General features: G+C 43.2%; 1 protein-coding gene across 3 annotated transcripts in view; it reads right to left on the bottom strand.

Moving 5' to 3' along the window:
• UBR4 (ubiquitin protein ligase E3 component n-recognin 4) overlaps window positions 1-18,560 on the bottom strand; it is a 130,792-nt gene extending 112,232 nt beyond the window's left edge. For all 3 annotated transcript variants that reach the window (XM_028108295.2, XM_028108297.2, XM_028108296.2), the window contains exons 1-14: window positions 18,384-18,560; window positions 11,893-11,990; window positions 10,584-10,687; window positions 9,659-9,788; window positions 9,406-9,545; window positions 8,788-8,890; window positions 8,538-8,679; window positions 8,251-8,375; window positions 5,616-5,740; window positions 4,970-5,029; window positions 4,694-4,884; window positions 1,008-1,107; window positions 733-870; window positions 159-276 (exon numbers count right to left, since the gene is read on the bottom strand). In XM_028108295.2, the coding sequence (XP_027964096.1) occupies window positions 159-276; window positions 733-870; window positions 1,008-1,107; window positions 4,694-4,884; window positions 4,970-5,029; window positions 5,616-5,740; window positions 8,251-8,375; window positions 8,538-8,679; window positions 8,788-8,890; window positions 9,406-9,545; window positions 9,659-9,788; window positions 10,584-10,687; window positions 11,893-11,990; window positions 18,384-18,559 (1,750 nt within the window). In that variant the 5' untranslated portion in view covers window position 18,560. The remainder of the gene's footprint in view (window positions 1-158; window positions 277-732; window positions 871-1,007; window positions 1,108-4,693; window positions 4,885-4,969; window positions 5,030-5,615; window positions 5,741-8,250; window positions 8,376-8,537; window positions 8,680-8,787; window positions 8,891-9,405; window positions 9,546-9,658; window positions 9,789-10,583; window positions 10,688-11,892; window positions 11,991-18,383) is intronic.
• Window positions 18,561-20,596: the final 2,036 nt, after the last annotated feature.

Here is a 20,596-nt window from a genome sequence, read left to right as displayed (position 1 = left end):
GCTCAAATTACTCGTAATAACATGTCACCTTTAAGGGCACAGAAAATCAAGATGCACGCTTGGCAGGTGAAGACGGCAAACAGGACACGAAAGGAAGAAGCCCCGGAGGAGTGGGGGACTTCCTGTTGCACAGTGCCACAGAAAAGAGGCCTCTCTACCTTGGCTGCTGTCCTCCTCCGTGCTGCTGAAATCATCCTCATAGTAGGTGTTTGAGTCGGTCGAGGCGCTGGCGTCACTGCTCATGGAGCCCTTTCTCTGACGCTGCAGGACACAGGCCTAGGAAAGCAGCAAGCTTTTGTAACTGCTGGTCACAAAAATGGAGCCACCCTACTTCACCTTGTTCACCACGTGAGACACTCTCTCCACTGTCTTTTCCTCTCCTCTAAATCCAAGAAGCCCTCCTAACAGCACCCTCCCTTCAGGGCTCTGATCACTTCATCCCAAGGCTCTCCAAAGCCAAAGCTGTGAACAAGAACTGAAACACGAGTGTTTCCAGAGCGCCCCCTAAGTTTCCGCATCAGCAGGACAACTGTCACAAAGCACCAAGCAGCCATACATGTCACAACACTGCAATCAACAGATTCAAATCTGTGCAATCATTCAAGAATTCTGCTCATCTTCAAAACCACTACCACAACTTTTGAATTTATAAAGGTCACAGTACACAATCTTATTCACTTTGAAAGGGTTATATAAAATCCTCCCAATTCTCAGCGGTGTGACACCACCCACCTTTCTGTAGGAGGTTGAGAGCAATGTCAACAGCAGGTTCGTCAGTGGGACAGAGTCAATCAGCCGCTGGATCCTCTGGATGGAGGTGCTCTGGGCCATAATGCTCAGGACCGCAGGGGGACCATCTGTCTCCCAGCCCTGAAGGGAACCATAGCAAAAGAGAATTCATGTCTTCCAACTGAGCAGGAAGGAACAACAGGAGCAGATGGTTCAAGGTAGCTTCCCCAGAAGTGAAACCAGCAATGAAGATGCTGACCCCAAGCACGAGCCCTCACCTTGTGCAGAGCTTCCACTTGCAGGTCTTGAAAGAGAGAGCTTAACAGCTTGACAGCATGGTTTGCCAATATTACTGAGAGCACCCCAAATCCCTGGTGCCTACACAAAACAGTAAACACAACAAATTAAAACCTCAAAAACAGGGGATCTTACCATTCGGGGCCTAGACCCCTTTCAGAATCTATGGACCTTTCCCCAGAAGGAAAAAAAAAATGCACACACAATATCTGCATGTAATTTCAAAAGCTTCATCTCCCTGAAGCCCACTCACATCCTGCCTCAGGATCCACAGGCTTCAGGTTAAGAACTCCAGAACTACAACAAAGTCTTCCAAACACATGGCATTTTGGAATTCAAACTATTAGTTCGAATCTACTGGTTGACGTGAAAGATGCTGACATTCAAAGGTTAGTTGAACTTTTTATAAAAGTCATTCTTTTGCGGCGCCTGGGTGGCTCAGTGGGTTAAGCATCTGCCTTTGGCTCGGGTCACGATCCCAGGGTCCTGGGATTGAGCCCCACATCAGGCTCCCTGCTTAGCAGGGAGCCTGCTTCTCCCTCTCCTTCTGCCTGCCACTCCTCCTGCTTGTACTCTCTCTCAAATAAATAAATCTTCAAAAAAATTTAAAATTAAAAAAATAATAAAAGTCATTCTTTTCAGAAAGCTTCTGGGTTGACAAATACAGGGAGATGAGAGAGCAGAACATGTCAGAGGGCAGGGATGCTCCACGTTCTCTCCCCGCACCTTGCCCTAGGCATCTCTTTCAGCTGGCTGTTCCAGAGTCATAGCCTTTTATAAGAAACTGCTCATCAATTAAGGAAAAAAAAAAGCCATTCTTCTGAGAAGAAAAAAGGTAAAAATCACCAACTTCTATAAAATATCTGATCACAAACCAGAGAATAAAAACAAAGTTTTACACATTAAATGTGAGTAAAACTTTCTTTCGGTCCAAATAACCACAGGACAAAGAATTAGTATACCTAATATATAAAGAGCTCATGTCCGTCAGTAAGAAAAAAGGACAAATACCAAAGAGAAAACTGGGACAAAAGACACAGGTAGTTACAGTCGTACTCACAAAGAAATATGATTAGGAGCGATGTAATACCATCTTTCTCCTTTAAGATTAGAAAAATGTGAAGATTAATGACAGCTGCTGTCAGAGGACCGGGAGAAATGGGCACGTGCACACACAGCTAGTGAGAGTACAATCAGAACAGTCTAACGAAACACTGCAAATTTTTACATAAGTGTACCCTTTGTCCTAACAATCATACTTCCGGGAATTTACCCCAAGGGGATAATTAAACAAGTTCACAAAGATTTACATTTAGGAAGATTTATCAAAGCACAGTTTATCAAAACAAGAAATTTAATATAGCCTAAATAAGTGTTTCAATAGGGTAATTAGTTAACAACGGCATGTTTATATGGTGGAAAACCGCCAGCCATTAAACACTCACAGTGAATCCAAAACAGCACCACTGAAAAGTTATCAACAATATTTTCTAACGGCGATCCTGTTCTGTAAACATACACACTTACATACGTGCACCAAAAAATGTCTGGAAGAATGTTTACCGATTTGGGTGGTAGAATCTGGGATGACTTATTTTCCTCTTTCTTATGATTTGTAACTTATACAAGGTACAGGTTTTCCTTTTAAAGGTCAAGAAACAAGAGCCATTTTTTTTTTAAAGATTTTATTTCTTTGACAGAGCACAAGCAGGGGAGCAGGAGGCAGAGGGAGAGAGCGAAGGGACCCTGGGATCATGACCTGAGCCGAAGGCAGACGCTTAACAACTGAGCCACCCAGGCGTCCCAACAAGAGCCATTTTTTAAACGTAACTGCTACTTTGAAGGATAGACCTTTTAGCATCCTCCCGTTTCCTGCTACGGTGCCAAGCGTGAAGACAGAAACTCACAAAATCATAAACTACTGTTCTCTCTGGAACACGCTTACCTCTCTTCTGTGCCTGGTATCTACTATCTACCATCCTAACATCTATTTCAATTTTCAGCTCATGTAACACTTCCTCAAGGAAGCCTGCCTTGATTTCTCTGACTAGGCCAAGTACTCTTATTAGAATACTCTCTAGACACAATTTGACATATTTCTTCAGGTCTCTCGGAAATGTGTCTTTTTTTTTTGGTACATCACAGCACTCCAGAACTGACACAGAGCCTGGGACAGAGAAGATACTCAGTGAATATTATCTGTTGAATGAGGTCCAGAACTTGACTTCCTCCTGGAACTCCAGACGCCCATACCAACTGCCTACTCAACATCTCACATAGAGAAAAGTTTGACATCACCTCAAACTCAGCATGGTGAAGACGAAATTCTATACTTCTTCCCCTTCCTGCCACCCAAGCCCTAAGCCAGTGTTCCGTCTCCATAAATTATACAACCCAGTTGCTCATGCCAAAAAATTGTGATGTCCTATCTTTCACACTCACTATCCAAGCCATCAGCAAATCCTGTCAGCTGTACCTTCCAAACACATGCTGCTTTGACCTCTTCTCTCTGCCTTTCCCACCGGCTCCCTATTCCAAGTCCCTTCATCTCTTGTTTGGAATAATGCATTAGCTTCCCAACTACTCGCCCTCCTTCCTGCCTTACACCCTGCAATCTATTCTCCTCAAAGCAGCTGGGGTATCGGCTCACTAATAACTAATGAATCAGAACAGATCACTCCCCTGGGGAACACCCTCCACCACTTACAAATTAACACCTGGCCCTGGGAGATCTGGCCCCTAGCTACCTCTCTGACCTAACTTTCTACTACTCTCCCTTCCCGAGGGCTCCAACCAGCCACACCAACTTTGCTGATCCTTAAAAACGCCAATCATACCTCCACCTTCAAACCTGAACAATTCTTCCCCCAAAATTTCAATGGCTCCCTCTGTCACCTCACATATATTCTCTCCATCTTATCTTTAGAGCCCATTCCTCACCATCCTAATTAAAATAACAGCCCCTGTCACTCTCTAGCCCCTGGCTCTGGCTTATTTTTCTTCACAACACTCATATGAGAATCCATCATGAACTTATTAGTTGCTCCAATGAGAAAGTAAGCTCCATAAAAGCACAGACATTGCTTTGAATAGTGCTACATCCTCAATGCCTGGAGAGAGCCCAGCACATGGTAGGGACTGAATGAATAAAATCTAGAAATGCCTGGGCTTAGAAAATAAAACCTCAAACCACATGGAAGTCCTATCTCTAACTCCTCTCCAAGCAAGCAGGGCTTACTGTCCAGACTTCGTCAGAACGGTAGCAAATGTTTTAAGGAAGCAAGCCAGGAGCAACTGACAGAATCCTCCTTACAGGTTAAACATGCAAGTAAAGTAATTAAATGCAAGTCATACCAGCCCATTTTACAAAACAGAAGCATTTTTTTCTGATTTGAACCTCATTAAAACCCTGAAAGATGTATTACACATTTTCCCCTTTAGAGATAAGCAAACAAGCTCAGAAAAAATGAGCAATCTGTCCAAAGTCACACAGCTATGACGTAGGCATAAGGGACTATGATCATCACCTTAGTTGTTAAATTTAACCAGGTATGCAGGCAAATTGTTCTACTGATGTGAAGATGAGAGGGGTAACCCTAGCTCCCCATCAACATAAAATGGCAGGGACACAAAACAAAACATGAGTAGCAATCGAGTAGACACATACCCTTTCCCAGGTCCCAGTTTAGGAGAGCCCACTCCCTCTTTTGTACGAGAAAGGATGTCTCTGACTCGGAGTGCAGCCAGGGGGTCTTTCTCTTTCCCCTTATCAGCCAAGGCAGTAGGACTGAGGTTCAATATGAGGAAAAGGCTGTTTAACAAACACCAGGCACCCAGCAATTGGAAGTTCTGATAGTGCTGTTGAAAAAGCACAAAAGAAAAGTATGAACGCAGAGATCTTACGAGCTATGAAACAGGAATGTAGCAGAGACATCCTTCTTACCTCTCCACCAGCCCGCCGGGAATTGCTGATTGCTTGTCCAATCATGTCATAGATTTCAAGCTGTCCAACATCAAACATACACAAAAATCTGAGCAAGCTGACCTACTTCATTACAAACCTTAATCCCACCCAAATTAATTTCACTTGAAGAATTAAATATCCTCAAGGCACTTTCTAAAGATAGGATTCCATCACACTTTCCTTGACCTTTACATGATGCTGACTCCTCATTACATTCAGCTCACAGGTCACCTTCTCAGAGATGTCCCCCACACACCATCTAAAGCAACACAGCCAGGCCCCCATCAGATCATGGTACAAAACAGGGACTCGTCCTACACACTCACCATTCTCAGAGACTATCTCGTGTACTGTAGGTCTCCGCTCAAAGTGCACTGATGCACACAGCAAGCCCTCAGTACACGTGCAGACTGAGTGACTCATCTTTCACAAGGTCCACTGCCACCACAAAGACGCGGTGCCTTCCACAGAGCCAACCATGTGAATGCCCACCTCTTAGACCTGCTACCAAGGGGAAGGGATGGAAAAGACTCCACATCCTTTCCTCTCCCTGGGAAGAGAGTGGACCTGGCACTATTTCCTCACTGAACGACAGAGGCCCCCAAGGCCAGGGGACCCAGCTTACACATTTCTGGACAATCGTAGCCGCATCGCTCTCATAGTCCTCTTCTTTGGAGCTTGTGGACCCTGTCCGCACCTGCTGGGCACTACCCACATGCAGGATGGCCATGCAAGTTGCCACACTCACACCTGGGGGGAAGAGGGGAGAAGATGCACAGATTCCAATCATGGCACAGTCCCAGGAGTCCACCAAAACAGAGAAAGAAAACACAACCCACCCCCAAACCATTCCATGATTTGACAACTGAGAGTAATGTCCACAAGAGCAAGACTAGATAGTGTTACCATCTGGTCCAGCAATCACACTCCAAAGTATTTATCTGAATGAGCTGAACACCTGCATCCACATCAAAACCTGCACACGAGTACTTACTGTAGCTTTTTCCTTAACTGCCAACAATGAGAAGCAACTGAGATGCTCTTCAACAGGTGGATGTACCACAAACTACGGCACTCCCATACAAAGAATATTATTCAGCAATAAAAAAAAGGCGAGTGATCAAGTCATAAAAAATCAGGGAGGAAACTTAAATGCGCACTCCAAGCAGAAGCAGCCAGTCTGAAAATGCGACATACTATATAACTGATTCCAACTTTAGGGCACTCTGGAAAAGTTAAAACCATGGAGACAGTAAAAAGATCAGTGGTTTCTGGGGGTGAGGGTAGGGAGAGTGGGATTACTAGGTGGAGCACGTAGGACTTCAGAGCAGTGAAACTACCTTGTGTCATAGTGATGATGAACAGAGGGCATTATACATTTGTCAAAACCCACAGAACTGTGTAACACAGAGGAAACCCTGATGTAAACAATGGACTTCAAAAAAAAACAACGGACTTCAGATAATAGTGTATCAAATCCTGGGTTCATCAATTATAACAAACGTACCATAGTAATGCAATATGTGAATAATAAAGGAAACAGGGTACTGGGGAGAGAGGGTAGGTGGGAACTCTGTATAACCTGCTCAACTTCTCTGTAAACCTAAAACTGCTTTAAAAACAAAATCTATTAACTTTAAAACATCACAAAATGTTTTCCTATTTTTCCAAGATTGTGGGGAAAAACATTCCATGTTTGGTATTCCTCAAAGACACTAAGGCCAAATCCCTGTCTTTACGTCAAATCCCAGGCCATCAAATTTCAACAACCCAAATCTGGGATCTTTAATCAACTAAAAAATTTTGAGGACTCTTTAACCAATATTGACTAAGTACACTGAGAGCCATGTGATATTCAAGAAATTCCCTAAAAATTAAAAACCCCAACTTAAAAACTGCAAAAATCAAAGGCAGAGGATGAGGTAGTAAGCACTGGAGATGGGCTGAGGGAAAACACATTTTCCCATGCATCTTTAGCTTTCTCTTCCCACTGCTGCTGCCCTAGCTCAGGCTCTTACGGTGTCTCGCTTGAATGACTACAAAAAAATCCTCCTAAAAAAGCTTCCTGCCTCCAAATTTCCCCACACCAAAATATCCTGTACATTGCTGTTTGAATATAGCTCAGAATTTTCAGTGGTTTCTACTGTCTACAGGACATGGTCCAAATGACTTAGACTGCATCTCAAGACCTCTGTGACTGTGTCCTCCTTTCTCTCCGGCTGTACAATACCCACTCATCACATATCCTCTCCCCTCACCCCTTCCCTCCACACACACTTACACAGTATGTTCCCCCAAACTCTAGGATACTTTGAGTCCTGCTTCTGCCTCTTCCTCGGGATAGCCAAGTTGCAATCCTACCTTCCCTATAGGTACATCAACAGAACTCCTTCATTACTACTGCTTTACCCAATTAAAAGTGCCTTCCTCTTTCTATCCCTATATCCCAGATGTTCAAAATAAAGCTATTAAAAGAATGTAGGGAGATGATCAACCTCAGCAATTTCTTGGTGCTCCCCAGGTTAGGTTGCCAAAGGGGTTCAAATCCTCACTTACAGAGCCAAGTAAACATCAGAAATTGTTGTATCTTCCAAGACATACCAGGACTACAGTTATTTAAAACCAAGGATCAGTGAATTGGGTTAAAAAGTCACTGTCATAATAACTTAAAAGAGAGTAAACAGCAGCTGTCAGTCGCCACTCTCAAGGCAGCATGAGCAACAGGAAGAAAGGGGATTTTGTGGGAGCATGAAGAATAACATCTGTTGTATTTACCAATATAAACAGATACCACCTGTTCCGTGAAGGCTTCCTCAGATGTGCTCCCACAGCAAGACTCCATCTCTCCCTTCTTTGTGAACCCAACTACTCTACACTTCTCTTATTGCCTTTATCATCTCCTGTTGTGTATCACTCCATGTGGTCCTAACTGTTCTCCTTGAGGGCATGGATTACATATTGTTTATCTCAATATCCCAACAGCCCTTGGCATTTTGCTTTTCATACAGTAGATAATTTACTATTTGCACATACTATGAAAGCAAATATGCATATAATGTGCCACCAGCTGTGGAACAATGGGATCATTCTCAAGATTCCAATGGAGACCTCATTTCATCTAGATGAGCCATCAGATGATCCTCGGGGATAAGGGCCCAAGTAAGGGGGAGAGAGCAGAGCACTCAGGAGGATCTCATGGTTTCCAGAAAGTATACTTGTGCTTAACCGAGAAAATGAGATCAGACATCATAACCTCTCACCTGCATACAGACAACTTAGGCTGAGGACTGTCACATCTTGTAGACGAGAAGGATTGAGAGGTTCCAACACAGGTAGAGAAAGGGTATCCAATGCCATGGTTACATCAATCACCAGTGAATGAAAACTAGAACATGACAGAGAAGGAGGTTAACCAAAGCATCTCTCTGAATCCCTTGCTTCTATAATCTGATAATTAAAGAAAGTCGGCATGCCATAAACTATCCAGTTTCTCTCTTTTTGAGAGCAGCATTAGAAGGTAAAGCACACACACCCTGGAGCACCTTACCCATTGCGAACAGCAGTGGCATCTGCTACTGTGGCCGGCATGATGAAGAAAGAATTGGCCAACACTGCATCTTGAAACCGATTGATGTAGCGCAGGAAATAGGGCAGGTTCAAACACACACGCAGTAGCTTCTCTGAGCCACCTGCATTAATGACAAGGCTCGACCTTACAAACGGGCTTGATTCTTTTCCACTTACGGAATTTTTGAAAGCAGAGAAACCAGCTCTGTGACGACAGTTAAGAGTCTTACCAAGCTCTTGAAGACTAGCCACATTCTGAGCTATAAACACATTCTTGGTTTTGATAGCAGAGGCTTGATCTGTGGATGACTGCTCATCATTTTCTCCTTCAGCCTAAAGAGAAACAAAGGATGCAAAAGGCCTATCATGATACCATCACCTACCAACTGCTGCCCTGCAGTTCAGAATCTAAGCAAGTGTCCAAACGAAGCAGAAGTTCTATGGATACTCTTCAGACTTCCCAGGTAATGAGGGGGGACTCCCTCTCTAATGTTAGGGAAAATACAAGTTATTGTCCTAAGAGGAGGAGAAAAATACATAGCTTGAAGATATATATATTCTACAACTAATAGAGAGTGTGATGTCTTTTATAAAAAAGTGTACATGTTCTTTATATCTGTTTATATGCATTGAGAAATTTTAGAAGAATGAGCATCAAAAGAATATCAACGGTGGACAGAAAGTTAGGGGAAGTTTTGCTTTTTGTTTGTTTGTATTCTTCTATTTCTTCCTACCCTAGGCACATACATCATTTTACATCATAAATGTTAAGATACATTTGTTACTTTTTTCTAGTATTATCATCTCAAAACCTCCAAGGGATGAGGCATTTGGCTGGAGTAACTCACCGGAGTCTGTGGACCTACGGGTGGTGATGCTACAGTTCTAGGGTTGAAAACTGACGTCAACTGGTTCAAAAAATTCATCTGTACCTCCTTCTGCCTCAGCTCTGGGCTTACTGGTGAGGCCAGCTCTTTCTGATCTTCCACTGTAAATATAAAACCAAAAACAGGGATGAGCAGAGTGCCACTAGAAGCCAAAGCAGGAAAAAGTTGGCCAGGGAAGTAGCCAAAGAAGTAGGTCTGGCAAATGAAGGCTCACCATCTGAGAGTGTCTTCACTGTTTGTGGCAGCTTGGCTGATTTCATCATTGCTGTAAACGTGATAATTTCAGTCCTGTCTAGTCGGCTACAGCCAGTGCACAGGCCCTTGATGAGGAGAATCAAGTGTTTCTGAAAAGAAAACAAATTCAAATGTGTCTTTCAGAAGATACTACTATTTTGGGACTTTTCACTGGCACAGGGCCAAATTTAGGTTCGTATCACGAACTGAAATTAGGGAAAACGCTAAAGGAAGAGATCACAAGTTGATGGTCCTCAGACCGTACCTGGCTTGCAAATTTGTCTTATTATGCTCACAGTGTTGTTGGATTTTTATTTTTTTCATTTGAAGTTATAGGTAACTTTTTAAAACATGGAAGGTTCAACATACAAATCCAGATTTCTTATCTTTCACAGTAATTCACAAGACACAGCAAATGAGTCTCCACCGCCCCCCGCCAACAATCAGCTGGAGCTACATGGTGATTGGCCTTTACTTTATAGCTGGGTCAGGAACCCTTTTCAACTGGCACACTTCACCCATTTTATGTTACTTGCCTGACCCCTGGAAACGTGGAAGTTTGCAATCCTTGCAAAAGCCTCTGTAGTCCTCTAAACCAGAGGCTGGCGAACCACAGCTCCAATTCAGCCCACTGCCTGCTTTTGTAAATAAAGTTTACTGGACCACAGCTACACTTGTTCATTTATGTATTGTCTGTGGCTGCTTTCATACTACAAAAGCAGAGTTTAAAAAATAGAGACTAGTTTCAACAGGAACCAAATGGTCAGCAAATTGTTCACTATCTGGCCTGTTACAGGAAAAGTTCACCAACCCCTGCTCTATGCCACCCCTCTCCATCATCATTCCACTAGTCTGTCACAGTCCTACCTCAAAATAAGGGACACAGATGAGCCCATCACTCTCACCTGGGACACGGCACAGGCCTCATCTGGGTTCTCCAGACGCAGGAGAGAAAACTCGATCAGGACTTTACAGGCCGCTGCTACCGACTGAAGCTGGTTCCGGGGAACTGAGAAAGGAATGGGTTTCACTTAACCTCAGACCGCCATAGCCTTAGTCAGCCTCACGGTCAGTACATCTAACCAGACAACTCCCAAGCTCCGTGTGTCCAGCATTGCCAGCACCATTCCATGACAACAATCATTCAGAACCAACAATCCAAGGGTCAAACAAAGGCATCCTGGCACTGATAACCATACACTGCTACTACATCAATCTATCTTACATTTACGGGAAATTCATTATAATAGGAAATACAACACAGTAAGTACGAAGCACTTCAAATATATTAACCCACTTAATCCTTAAACCAACGTTCTGAGGTAGATATTGTTACCCCCTCCCCTTCCTTTTCGTAACAGGGAAATTATACCACAGAGAGGTTAAATGACTTGCCCAAAGTCACAGGGCTAGAATCAAATCCAGGAAGTCTGGCTCTTAACTATTAGAATATAATACCTCTCCTTTCCCACAGGTTCTAAATGCCTTTTACAAGAGGCTTCCTACACAAAATTTCTTCAAGCTAAAAGTGATTCCTCCATCAGCAGCCAGTGCCTATAATAAACAGCACTGCACATGATGGTTATCCAGCAACCCTATGGCTTCCTTTCATTTTACTTGCTTAGCAAACTATTTAAATAAACAAATAATTAGAATTCTTCAGAACTCTCTGAGTTAGGATTTTTTTAAACAAGTAAAAACACAAAAATTCAGAAATAGTGGAAAATAAGGGTAAAAAAAAGAAAAGGTTTAAAAGATGAGTAACTGAAATTGAAATCCCTGGACATACCAGAGAATACAAAAGGAGAATTTACTTTCTCACCAAAACCAAATAAGGAATAGAGCCTTCATGAGTGGCCCTGAACCTCAGGTCAGTATCCGCCCATCCCCCTCAACCCCCCAAAATTAACACATTAGTAATTACATGTATGAAACCAATAAAATGCTTCTGATTAAGAAGGTACAAGTTAACATAATGGGTTACGAAGCAGACATCCAAACCAAGTACTTTTTAAATCCCTCTTGGTTGGTCTAAGTAAAGGAACTTCCAGAGCCTTATCAAACTGATAGTGGTCTCTACTGTTGGGTGAACAGGTTAGGAGTGTTAAAATACAGACTTCATTAACAACCTGTTCAGACACCCTACAAAGACGAGACACAACCACCCCCCATCCCCAAGCCCTCAGAAGGGAGTGAAAAGAGTGGAATACTCACTGAGGCTGCAAACTGTTGTAATATAGTGCGTGGAAAGTGCAACAAAAGAGGAGTAGAAGGGCTCATACTGCTTCTCGTGGTGCAGGATTTCAGATTCACTGCAAAGAAAATAATTCAACTAGCATTTATTTAGTGCTTCTTATCCGCCAGATGCCCTACCCCTTTACAGGCATTACCATACTTAATCCTTAGAGCACTTGGGAGGCACTGTAACCATCCCTATGTTCAAGATCGAGAAAGTGAAACTTAGCAAATTAAAAGCAAGCACCTTGCTCAAGGTGTCAGGCTTAGGGATTTTCAAAGGCTAACAGGTAGGAAACATTTTCACACTCACTTAGAATTAAAATCCAAGTTAAAACATAACAGGATGCCATTTTGTCCTTTATTACTGGTTGGCAAAGACCAAAAGTTAATAATGTCATGTGCTGGCAAAAAGGAAGCAGACCAGAGCACTCAAAATACTGTTAGTGGGAATACAAGTCATCGTAACCCATGTTGGAAGACCAAATAAGACCAGTCCATAATGCAAGAATCAACAACTCGGGGAGAAATCACCTGATCAATGCTAAAACCCCAAATTCACCAGGTATCAGAGTCCTCCTGTCTCCCCACGCCCCCGTACCCCCAACCAGGACATAGCTAGATCACAACAAATTCAGGGATTTTAACCATATCCCTTATCTTGAGCTGAGGAAATGCCCTCTTCTGTGAAAATGTGGAGCCCAACTAAGTCTTAAAGCTATACATGTATGTCATTCTAGCAAATCAGATGCTAATTCCCAAACCCTGAAACAAGAAGACAATGAAAACAAAATAAAACAAAATCTATCTTATTAAATGGAAAGAACAGAAGGCTGTGGCTAAACAGTTTCCTCAGTGAGTTAATTCTCCAACCAAAAGTATCAGCCTAGGAAGGGAAATGTACACAGTCAGGACTCTATCCACTTGCCAAATCAACACAAGAGCCAAAAGACAAGTTCAACACTGGGGAGATGCCAGTGTGAGTGATGAATCACCTCAAATAGCACTTAAGAGTCTGGCATTGCAAACACTCTGCTATGTGGGGATTTACTAGGATAAATGGGGATTTATCAAAGATCAGTTCCTTAACTCGGAATAACTGCTTTACCAAGAAAAAATATTTATGGAGCATCTATGATGTACAAGGGTCTTCCTGACCACCAAGGATCATTTCTATTTGTCAGATGGACAAAAAAGAGGAAACAAAAACCTTTAAACACTAAGTAACACTCAGTTTCTGGTGGCCATCATATTGGTATAAGGTCATATCCTACTCAGTAGAAAACTCCCTACTAAATCTCCTACTTCCACCTCATACACTTAGTCAGTTGTTCCTTCACTTCCACCCTTGTATTTTCTTAGTCATTGTTCTAAGGTTTTTCCACCCTGTAATTTGATGTATTTTACTGAGTCATTTACCTTCTCTGTTTTATTTCAAAAGTTCAGAGCTGCTTATCCCCATGTTTTTCAGCTGAATGGGCTTACTAGAACTAAGAGAAAAACTGCCCACCCAAAGGATTCTGTTGTTTTCATTTCCATTCAGATAATGAAATACATCCAAAATACAAGAATAAACTCATTTAATTGCCTGGTTCAATGTTGCCCCTTTGTGATTTTCCTGCCCTAGAAATGCGCAACTGCCTCATTCCAATAAAAAAACAAGAACGTACTTTGGGAAAAGATGGGCACTGGCATACAAAAAAATGGAGCACTCTCAAGCTCCACTTACAGTTTGCTTAGGGCAACTAAGGATAAACCTGGGGAAATTAATCTGAAAAGACCTGAAGGAGGGAGTAGACATGTGGCCCAAAGGACAATACCATATCTCTTGATTTTAAAGAGACAAGTGTGTCTGAGTCACCTAATGAAGACTTGCTACCACCCTCATTCCCCAAGAATCTGAAAAACACCAAGATACCATAAGACGCAAAGAAATGGAAAAAAAAGGGACAAAAGGCAAGAAGTTAGGTAGGAATGGGGAAGAATGAAGAAATGCAGGCAAATATAACTAGAGAAAGGAAAATAAGACTTTTAGGTAAAAATATATCCCTCCTCTGGGCGGTCAAGCTATCCTCCTCAAACCTCTGCTTCTTCTAACATTCCAACCACACCACCACTGGGGCTGAAACACTGCTGAAAGACAGGGAATCTGAAACATTTATATCCCATACAAAATAAATGTGAGGCAGAGTACAAAAGGGAAACAGCAGCTTCGCAGCCCAGTCACAGAAATCCAATTTGACATGTAAGTAAAAAATAACTGGCTCAGGTCTGGAAATATCTGCTTTTTTTTAGGAAGAGGTGGAACTCCAAGAGGACAAAATAAAAGATTACAGATTCACCTTCCTTCTCCCCCTTAAATACCACACTATTTATATCTTTTTTCTAAACTATTGGAAACTCCACATACCCCTTTCCCTTCATCAGAGTCATAAACTCCCAAGAACAGAATCCACTGTGCCTGTTTCATGACACAATCAAGGAAAAAGTAAGCATAATGAATACAATTAAAGAATAAAAGCATTAAAAAATATACGCTTAGTGAACATCTGCTGTATGTCAGAGTAACACACGTCTAACCAAATAACTAAAAGCTTTCAGATACCTCCTTCACTCTTGACAAACTTGTGGTGAATGTGACACTAAGACATTAACCAGCCATGAGGACTAATCTCACAATCACACTCTATCACTTGGTGGCCGGCTTTTTTTTCCTGTAGGTCAATCATGAACTTCTGTCTGACAGCATGTAAATTCAGAAGACTGACATTAGTGTATCCATTTCTCCCTTTCAAGATATTTAGGAAATGACCGAACACTATCTAATAGAGATTTTCTAATAGCTTCCACCTTCCCAAGTAGGTCTCTCTCGCCTAAATTTTATCGAACACCTAGGAGGCAGAGACTGAAAGAGATTTATCGTTAAGGAGGCCAGGACAGCCTAGGAAGGACTGGCTCATGGGAAAGAGGCATTTTTTTAATTTATTTATTTATTTATTTATTTGGGGGGTAATCTACAAAGAGTCAATCAAAGTGTTCAATGACAATCATGGTCACCAACATATCTTACACAGAGTTAAATCTTTTTTTTTTTTTAAGATTTTATTTATTTGTTGGAGAAAGAGGGGAAGCACAACAAGCAGGGGGAGCGGCAGGCAGAGGGAGAAGCAGGCTCCCCACTGAGCAAGGAGCCCGATGCAGGACTCGATTCCAGCACCCTGGGACCATGACCTGAGCCGAAGGCAGACACACAACCAACTAAGCCACCCAGGCACCCCTTACACAGAGTTAAGAAAGAAATTCTGTATTTGATGGTACCTTAAACCATAAGGTTGCATTCAGCACTTATACTAATTAATCCCAAATATGGCATGTGCTCTATTGAGCTAATTCTAGCTCCACTTCTGGTCTGGAAAAGCAAGGGCACTGTAAGGATTTTCAATCCTTACTATTAGAAGACATACTAGCAAAAGGCAGTAGAAATGAAAATGAATTTCTTGTTAAGTAAACTCAGGTATGTTTTTCTTTTAAAAATCGAAGGACATTTTTGAAAGTATGCTTCCCAGTTTACCCATGCTAATCTACTCCTCCTTTGTTTCATAGTTTGGTTACAAAGTCAAACTTAATAAACAGGATCTAGACCTAGAAATTGTTATCTACCTTTTCTTCAAACCCAAAGTTCAATTCCAACTATAAAAGATATGAAAGACTAGAGATGGCAAGTGGATTGGTGGAGCACGGAGGAGTCTCAGGGCAAGTCACCATCCCCGAAGGTCAAACAGGGAGGAATTCAGTGGATGAGAAGGCTGTCAGGTAGGAAGGAAGAGCTGGCAAAGACGGAGCCAAGACATCTAAAAGGGAAGCAGAGAGTAGTAGATTGCAACAGAAAAACAGGTCTCTGGAGGCAAGGGAGAAAAACATGGCAATCATGACAATAGAAAGGGAACCCCAAATGGGAGCAGCAATCCCAGAAGTAAAGTAGCAGCCTAGGCACCTAAACCTTACCTACAAAACAAAGCCCACCATAGCATCTGTACAGTGCTGACTCTGACCTGGTCCCGTACTCAATGGCCGTAACTCTATATTCAAGAAATACTTCCACAATTCTGACACCCTCATTTCATTTTTTTTAAAGATTTTATTTATTGGGACGTCCGGGTGGCTCAGTCAGTTAAGCGTCTGCCTTTGGCTCAGGTCATGATCCCAGGGTCCTGGGATTGAGCCCCGCACTGGGCTCCCTGCTCAGCAGGAAGCCTGCTTCTCCCTCTCCCACTCCCCCTGCTTGTGTTCCCTCTCTCGCTGTGTCTCTCTGTCAAATAAATAAAATCTTAAAACAAAAAAAGAATGCTTTTTCAATTTTTATATGGCTGAAAAATAATTTTTAAGACTTATGTTGTGACAGGTAAATATATGAAATTCACATTTTAGTGTCCATAAGATTTTGGAACACAGCCACACCCATTCATTTATGTATAGTGTAAGGCTGCTTTTGCTATACAATGACCGAGTTGACTAATCCACACAGAGAATGTACAGCCTGCAAATATTTACTCTCTGGCCCTTTACAAAAAGAAAAAAAGCATGCCAACCTCTGCTCTATACCAAACTGAACACTAGTATGTTTGGTTGTTTTTTACTGTAAATAACTTGAAATCCAGGTATTCTGAAAACTTTTCTAGGATCAAATTCCTCTCATAGAGCCTAAAGAGGACGTATAACCAGCTTTCAAAGTGAATTGAGCAACAAAACCAGAACCAAGACTTCGGGGATCTTGCCTTACAATAAAAGTGTTTGTTACTAAACATCCATTAGTTTGGGTATCTTTTCTAAACCGTGAAGAGTTCTTACCAGTATCTACAAACACAGGCAACTCTTGATTACCTCAGGGTGGAGAGCGCACTGTCACTTATTTGGCAAAATTCAAACCTAGTTTGACGTATTTGGCTTTGGCTCCTTCTACAAGCTGGACAGAGTTGCTAAGCCATCATAGTTTTAAAAAGATGGATCTGGAATACCGGATGAATGGGAGGGTATCATGTCCATAAAAACATAAAAGCAGGGGTGTCTGGCTGGCTCACTGGGGCATGCGACTCTTGATCTTGGGTTTGAGAATTGGAGCCCCACAGGTGTAGAGCTTACTTAAAAATAAAAATCTTTTGAAATAAATAAATAAAAGCAAATATTCTCGAGTGGAACACTGTCCATCACAAGTCACGTGATGAGTATAATGCAGGAAAAATACCGCAGAACCAAATGTTTAAAACAGTTAAAAAAGAGGCCGCATAACTTGAGAGCAGTATCTTGATACTTGTTTATATCTTTAAAACATTCCTGGCTTAATAATTACACAGGAAAATCCATCTGTAGAGTTAACTGTGAAATTAACAAACACAGCCGATATTTTATTGTAACTTAAAAAAATGCATCCAAAGCATCACAAACCTAACAAGAGGCACTACAATAAACAATTTGTCAAGTCATGGGCCTCCCTTGAGTAATAAATAGCAATTTCTAACCTTCTGGATAACATTACGATATACCCTTGTTACCCTTGTTCGCAAGAAGCTAAAATGACCCAGTCAGCAATTGCAGATTGTTGAAGTAAGATTTGACTAGTAAAATAAAAGTGAGACTGCCTTTAAAACCACGTCTACCATTAAACCAATGAAAGACTCCTCTGAGCAACGTTAAGTCAGGAAAAGACAGGCATTCGGTATCATGGCATTGTATGAACACAACTATCACGATCTAAGAACTCCGGACAAAATGACAAAACGATTTAACACCAAACCAATAAATGACCCCGTTTTTAAGAGTCTGAAGATATTTCATCGTGAGAGAGCGCGCGCGCAAGCGAGGGCACTGTTTCTGCGAGAAAATGACTTCAGGTTAACAGTGAAATGGTTTCACCAAAGACCGTTACATTAGCAATATACATTAAGTGCAACCTGAAGAGAAAGTCCTCAATGGTCACTAGTGGCTTCAGTCACAGAAACAGCACGTGCCCCCAGTGATTACCGCACCACGGAAAGACCGTTATTAAATTATGTGGCACATCTCCAATTTAAACCCCAGGCTCCGCTCTGGCCCAGGCTAGGGGGATGAGTGCGGGCAAGAAATGCAAACTCATCAGTGCTTTGACCTTAACACAGGGGGCAGCCCCGGAGACATTCCCCTAAGAGCGCGAAGCGTCCCCAAGTCACTCCCAAACGGCTCCGGCCACGCCCTGTCAAGAGGGCGTCCTCAAAAGTTTTCCTCGGAAGGGAAATCGAGGCACAGATAATTTACATGGACCGAAGGAAGGAGCCCCGAACAAGCCCTCGTCTGCCTGGATCGGGGAGCCCCGAAGCCGCGGCTGGGGCGGGGGTCACCAAGCAGCAGAAGGCGGCCTGGGAAGCGGGTCCAGACGATCCGGCACGACCTCCCCTCCCCCTCCCTACGCCCGCCTCGCCGGGGCCGCCGCCCGGTACCTCTCGATGACGGAGGCCACCAGCTGCGGCAACTCCTTCATCTCGAAGGCGGAATAGGACGCGGACAGCAGGGGCCGCACCGCCACCTCCCAGCCCGGGGTTGTGTCCGGCCCCGTCGCCGGAGCCCCTGGCGCCGACGGCGGCACCGCCGCCTCTTCGCCGCCGCTCGTCGCCATCTTCCGTCGTACTACTGCGGCTCCCTTCAGGGGCTTGCCACCGGCCCAGCACCGCCTCCCGGGAGGGGGCGGAAGTGACGCAATCTGCGCGTCAAACTGCGCGACGCAGTCGCCGGGCAAAATACGCGAAGCGCAGGGCGGCCTCCCTCAGCTCTCAGGAGAAGCGCGGCGCCGCGCGGAGGCCGGCCGGAGGAGCTGCGCCTGCGCAGGAGTTAAGCCTTCGGAAGAGGGCGGGGGGGCGCCTGCGCGCTGGGAGCCGTTCCTGAAGGTGGGAGCGATGGGGCCTCGGGGCATCGGGGAAAGGTGAGTTGGGTTTTGGTTGAAGTTGGCAAGACCAGGACAACGGAACAGGCTATGCATCTGCGGATGTAATGGTCCCGGCCCGAGACAGCTAAGGACGAGAGTCCGATCACTCACCCGCTTCCTCCTCTCCCGAGTGCCCCCCACAATAGTGATACCACAGCGTACATAATCTACAAACTTTCTACTCCCTACGGCACCTCTCGCTATGACAATCATTAGTCTTACGTAATTCTGGCCCAAATCCCTCTAGTGTTTTCATTACTCTCACTAGTAATATTACCAGCTCGCATTTTACATCGCTGTCTGCAATTTGTCCCGGCAGGTTGTGGTTTCCCCATTTTTCGACCAGCAAAGAAAGAATGTTAGCTTTAATAACGGGCTTTTTGCCGATAGAGCGATCTGGATTCCAGATCTAAGAGGGAAAAGCAGTTTGACTTGACAGTTGACTCAAGAAAATGTATGCGTGCTTCGAAGACGTTCTTGGGGGGGTGTAGGGGTGTCAGTGGAGGACGTCAAGCCCTAGGCCCTGTGACCCACAGCCCGCCTAAATAAAGACATCTTCGCAAGAACAATGGACGGTTTGATAACCCTGAAGCCCTGAAAATCTTCCCCAAGTGTTGGAGGACCTCCTTTTGTTATCCGCGTAACTCTGATAAATAAATTGGTACTTGATCGATTTGCACTTGTAGTAAGAGAAGCGCTATTTTACATTAGGGATAAAATGCAGTCAACGTATTGACTCTTCGAGGAAAGTCAAGGTATTGCTGCTACTCTTGGAGGAAAACATGGCTTTAATAATAACCGTAAAGATTTTCCTTTATTTTCTCAGGGGATAATAATGACAACAGCAGGTTTCTTAAACATCAAAACGTTAAAGACCGAGAAAGAAGCCTTTCCATAACACAGTAAATATTGCACTAGTTTAAGATATTGAACCAGGCCTGAAGGAGAAGGCTTAAAATTTTAGAGTGGCTCTTGGGACATTCGTTTTATTTTACCCAAGGACAAAATTAATCTGCAGAGGTTCTCTTGGAAAGGTTTCAGGAAGTAATAGAAGATCAAATGTTCCTGCCCCCTTCCTTCCCCCTGCGGCTGGAAGAGAGAGAGTAAAAAAGTCAAATGCAGAATATCACGGGGAAATTTGCTCCTATACATAAACTCACATTACTCTTTAATATTTCTGGCTTATAAGATTCGGAGAAAGCAATCCAGGTTAAGATCTGTCTTTACGGGGGTGCCTAGGTGATTCAGTCGGTTAAGCATCTGCCTTCAGCTCAGGTCATGATCCCAGGATCCTGGAATCTAGCCCCATGTCCTGCTCCCTGCTCAGTGGGGAGCCTGCTTCTCCCTCTCCCTCTGCCTGCTGCTCCCCCTGATTGTTTTCTCTCTCTCTCAAATATTTTTTTTTTAAAAAAAGACCCTTCTTTATAAATACCACATCAATTCCAGTATTGGAGATTTGTTCTTGTGTTGCTACAAAGATTTGGAATGGCATCTGCATTCTAAAAAAAATTTTTTTAAATAAGCTGTGCTCCCAACGTGGGACCTGAGCTCAGGACCGTGGAATCAAGAGTCACATGCTCTACCAACTGAGCCATCCAGGTGCCCCTCCACATTCTAAATTTAGATAAGAAAGGAACACAATAAATGGGGACTAAAAAAGACTTCTAGAGGAAACACAAGTTTCTTTTTTTTTTTTAAAGATTTTATTTATTTGACAGAGAGACACAGGGA

Source organism: Eumetopias jubatus, unplaced genomic scaffold (assembly GCF_037043125.1).
Source record: "Eumetopias jubatus isolate StellerSeaLion01/CBP00866 unplaced genomic scaffold, mEumJub1_p1.0 scaffold_4, whole genome shotgun sequence".
Lineage (NCBI taxonomy): Eukaryota > Metazoa > Chordata > Mammalia > Carnivora > Otariidae > Eumetopias > Eumetopias jubatus.
Note: the sequence above shows the minus strand (reverse complement) of the source record. Positions and strands in the feature narration are given on the sequence as shown.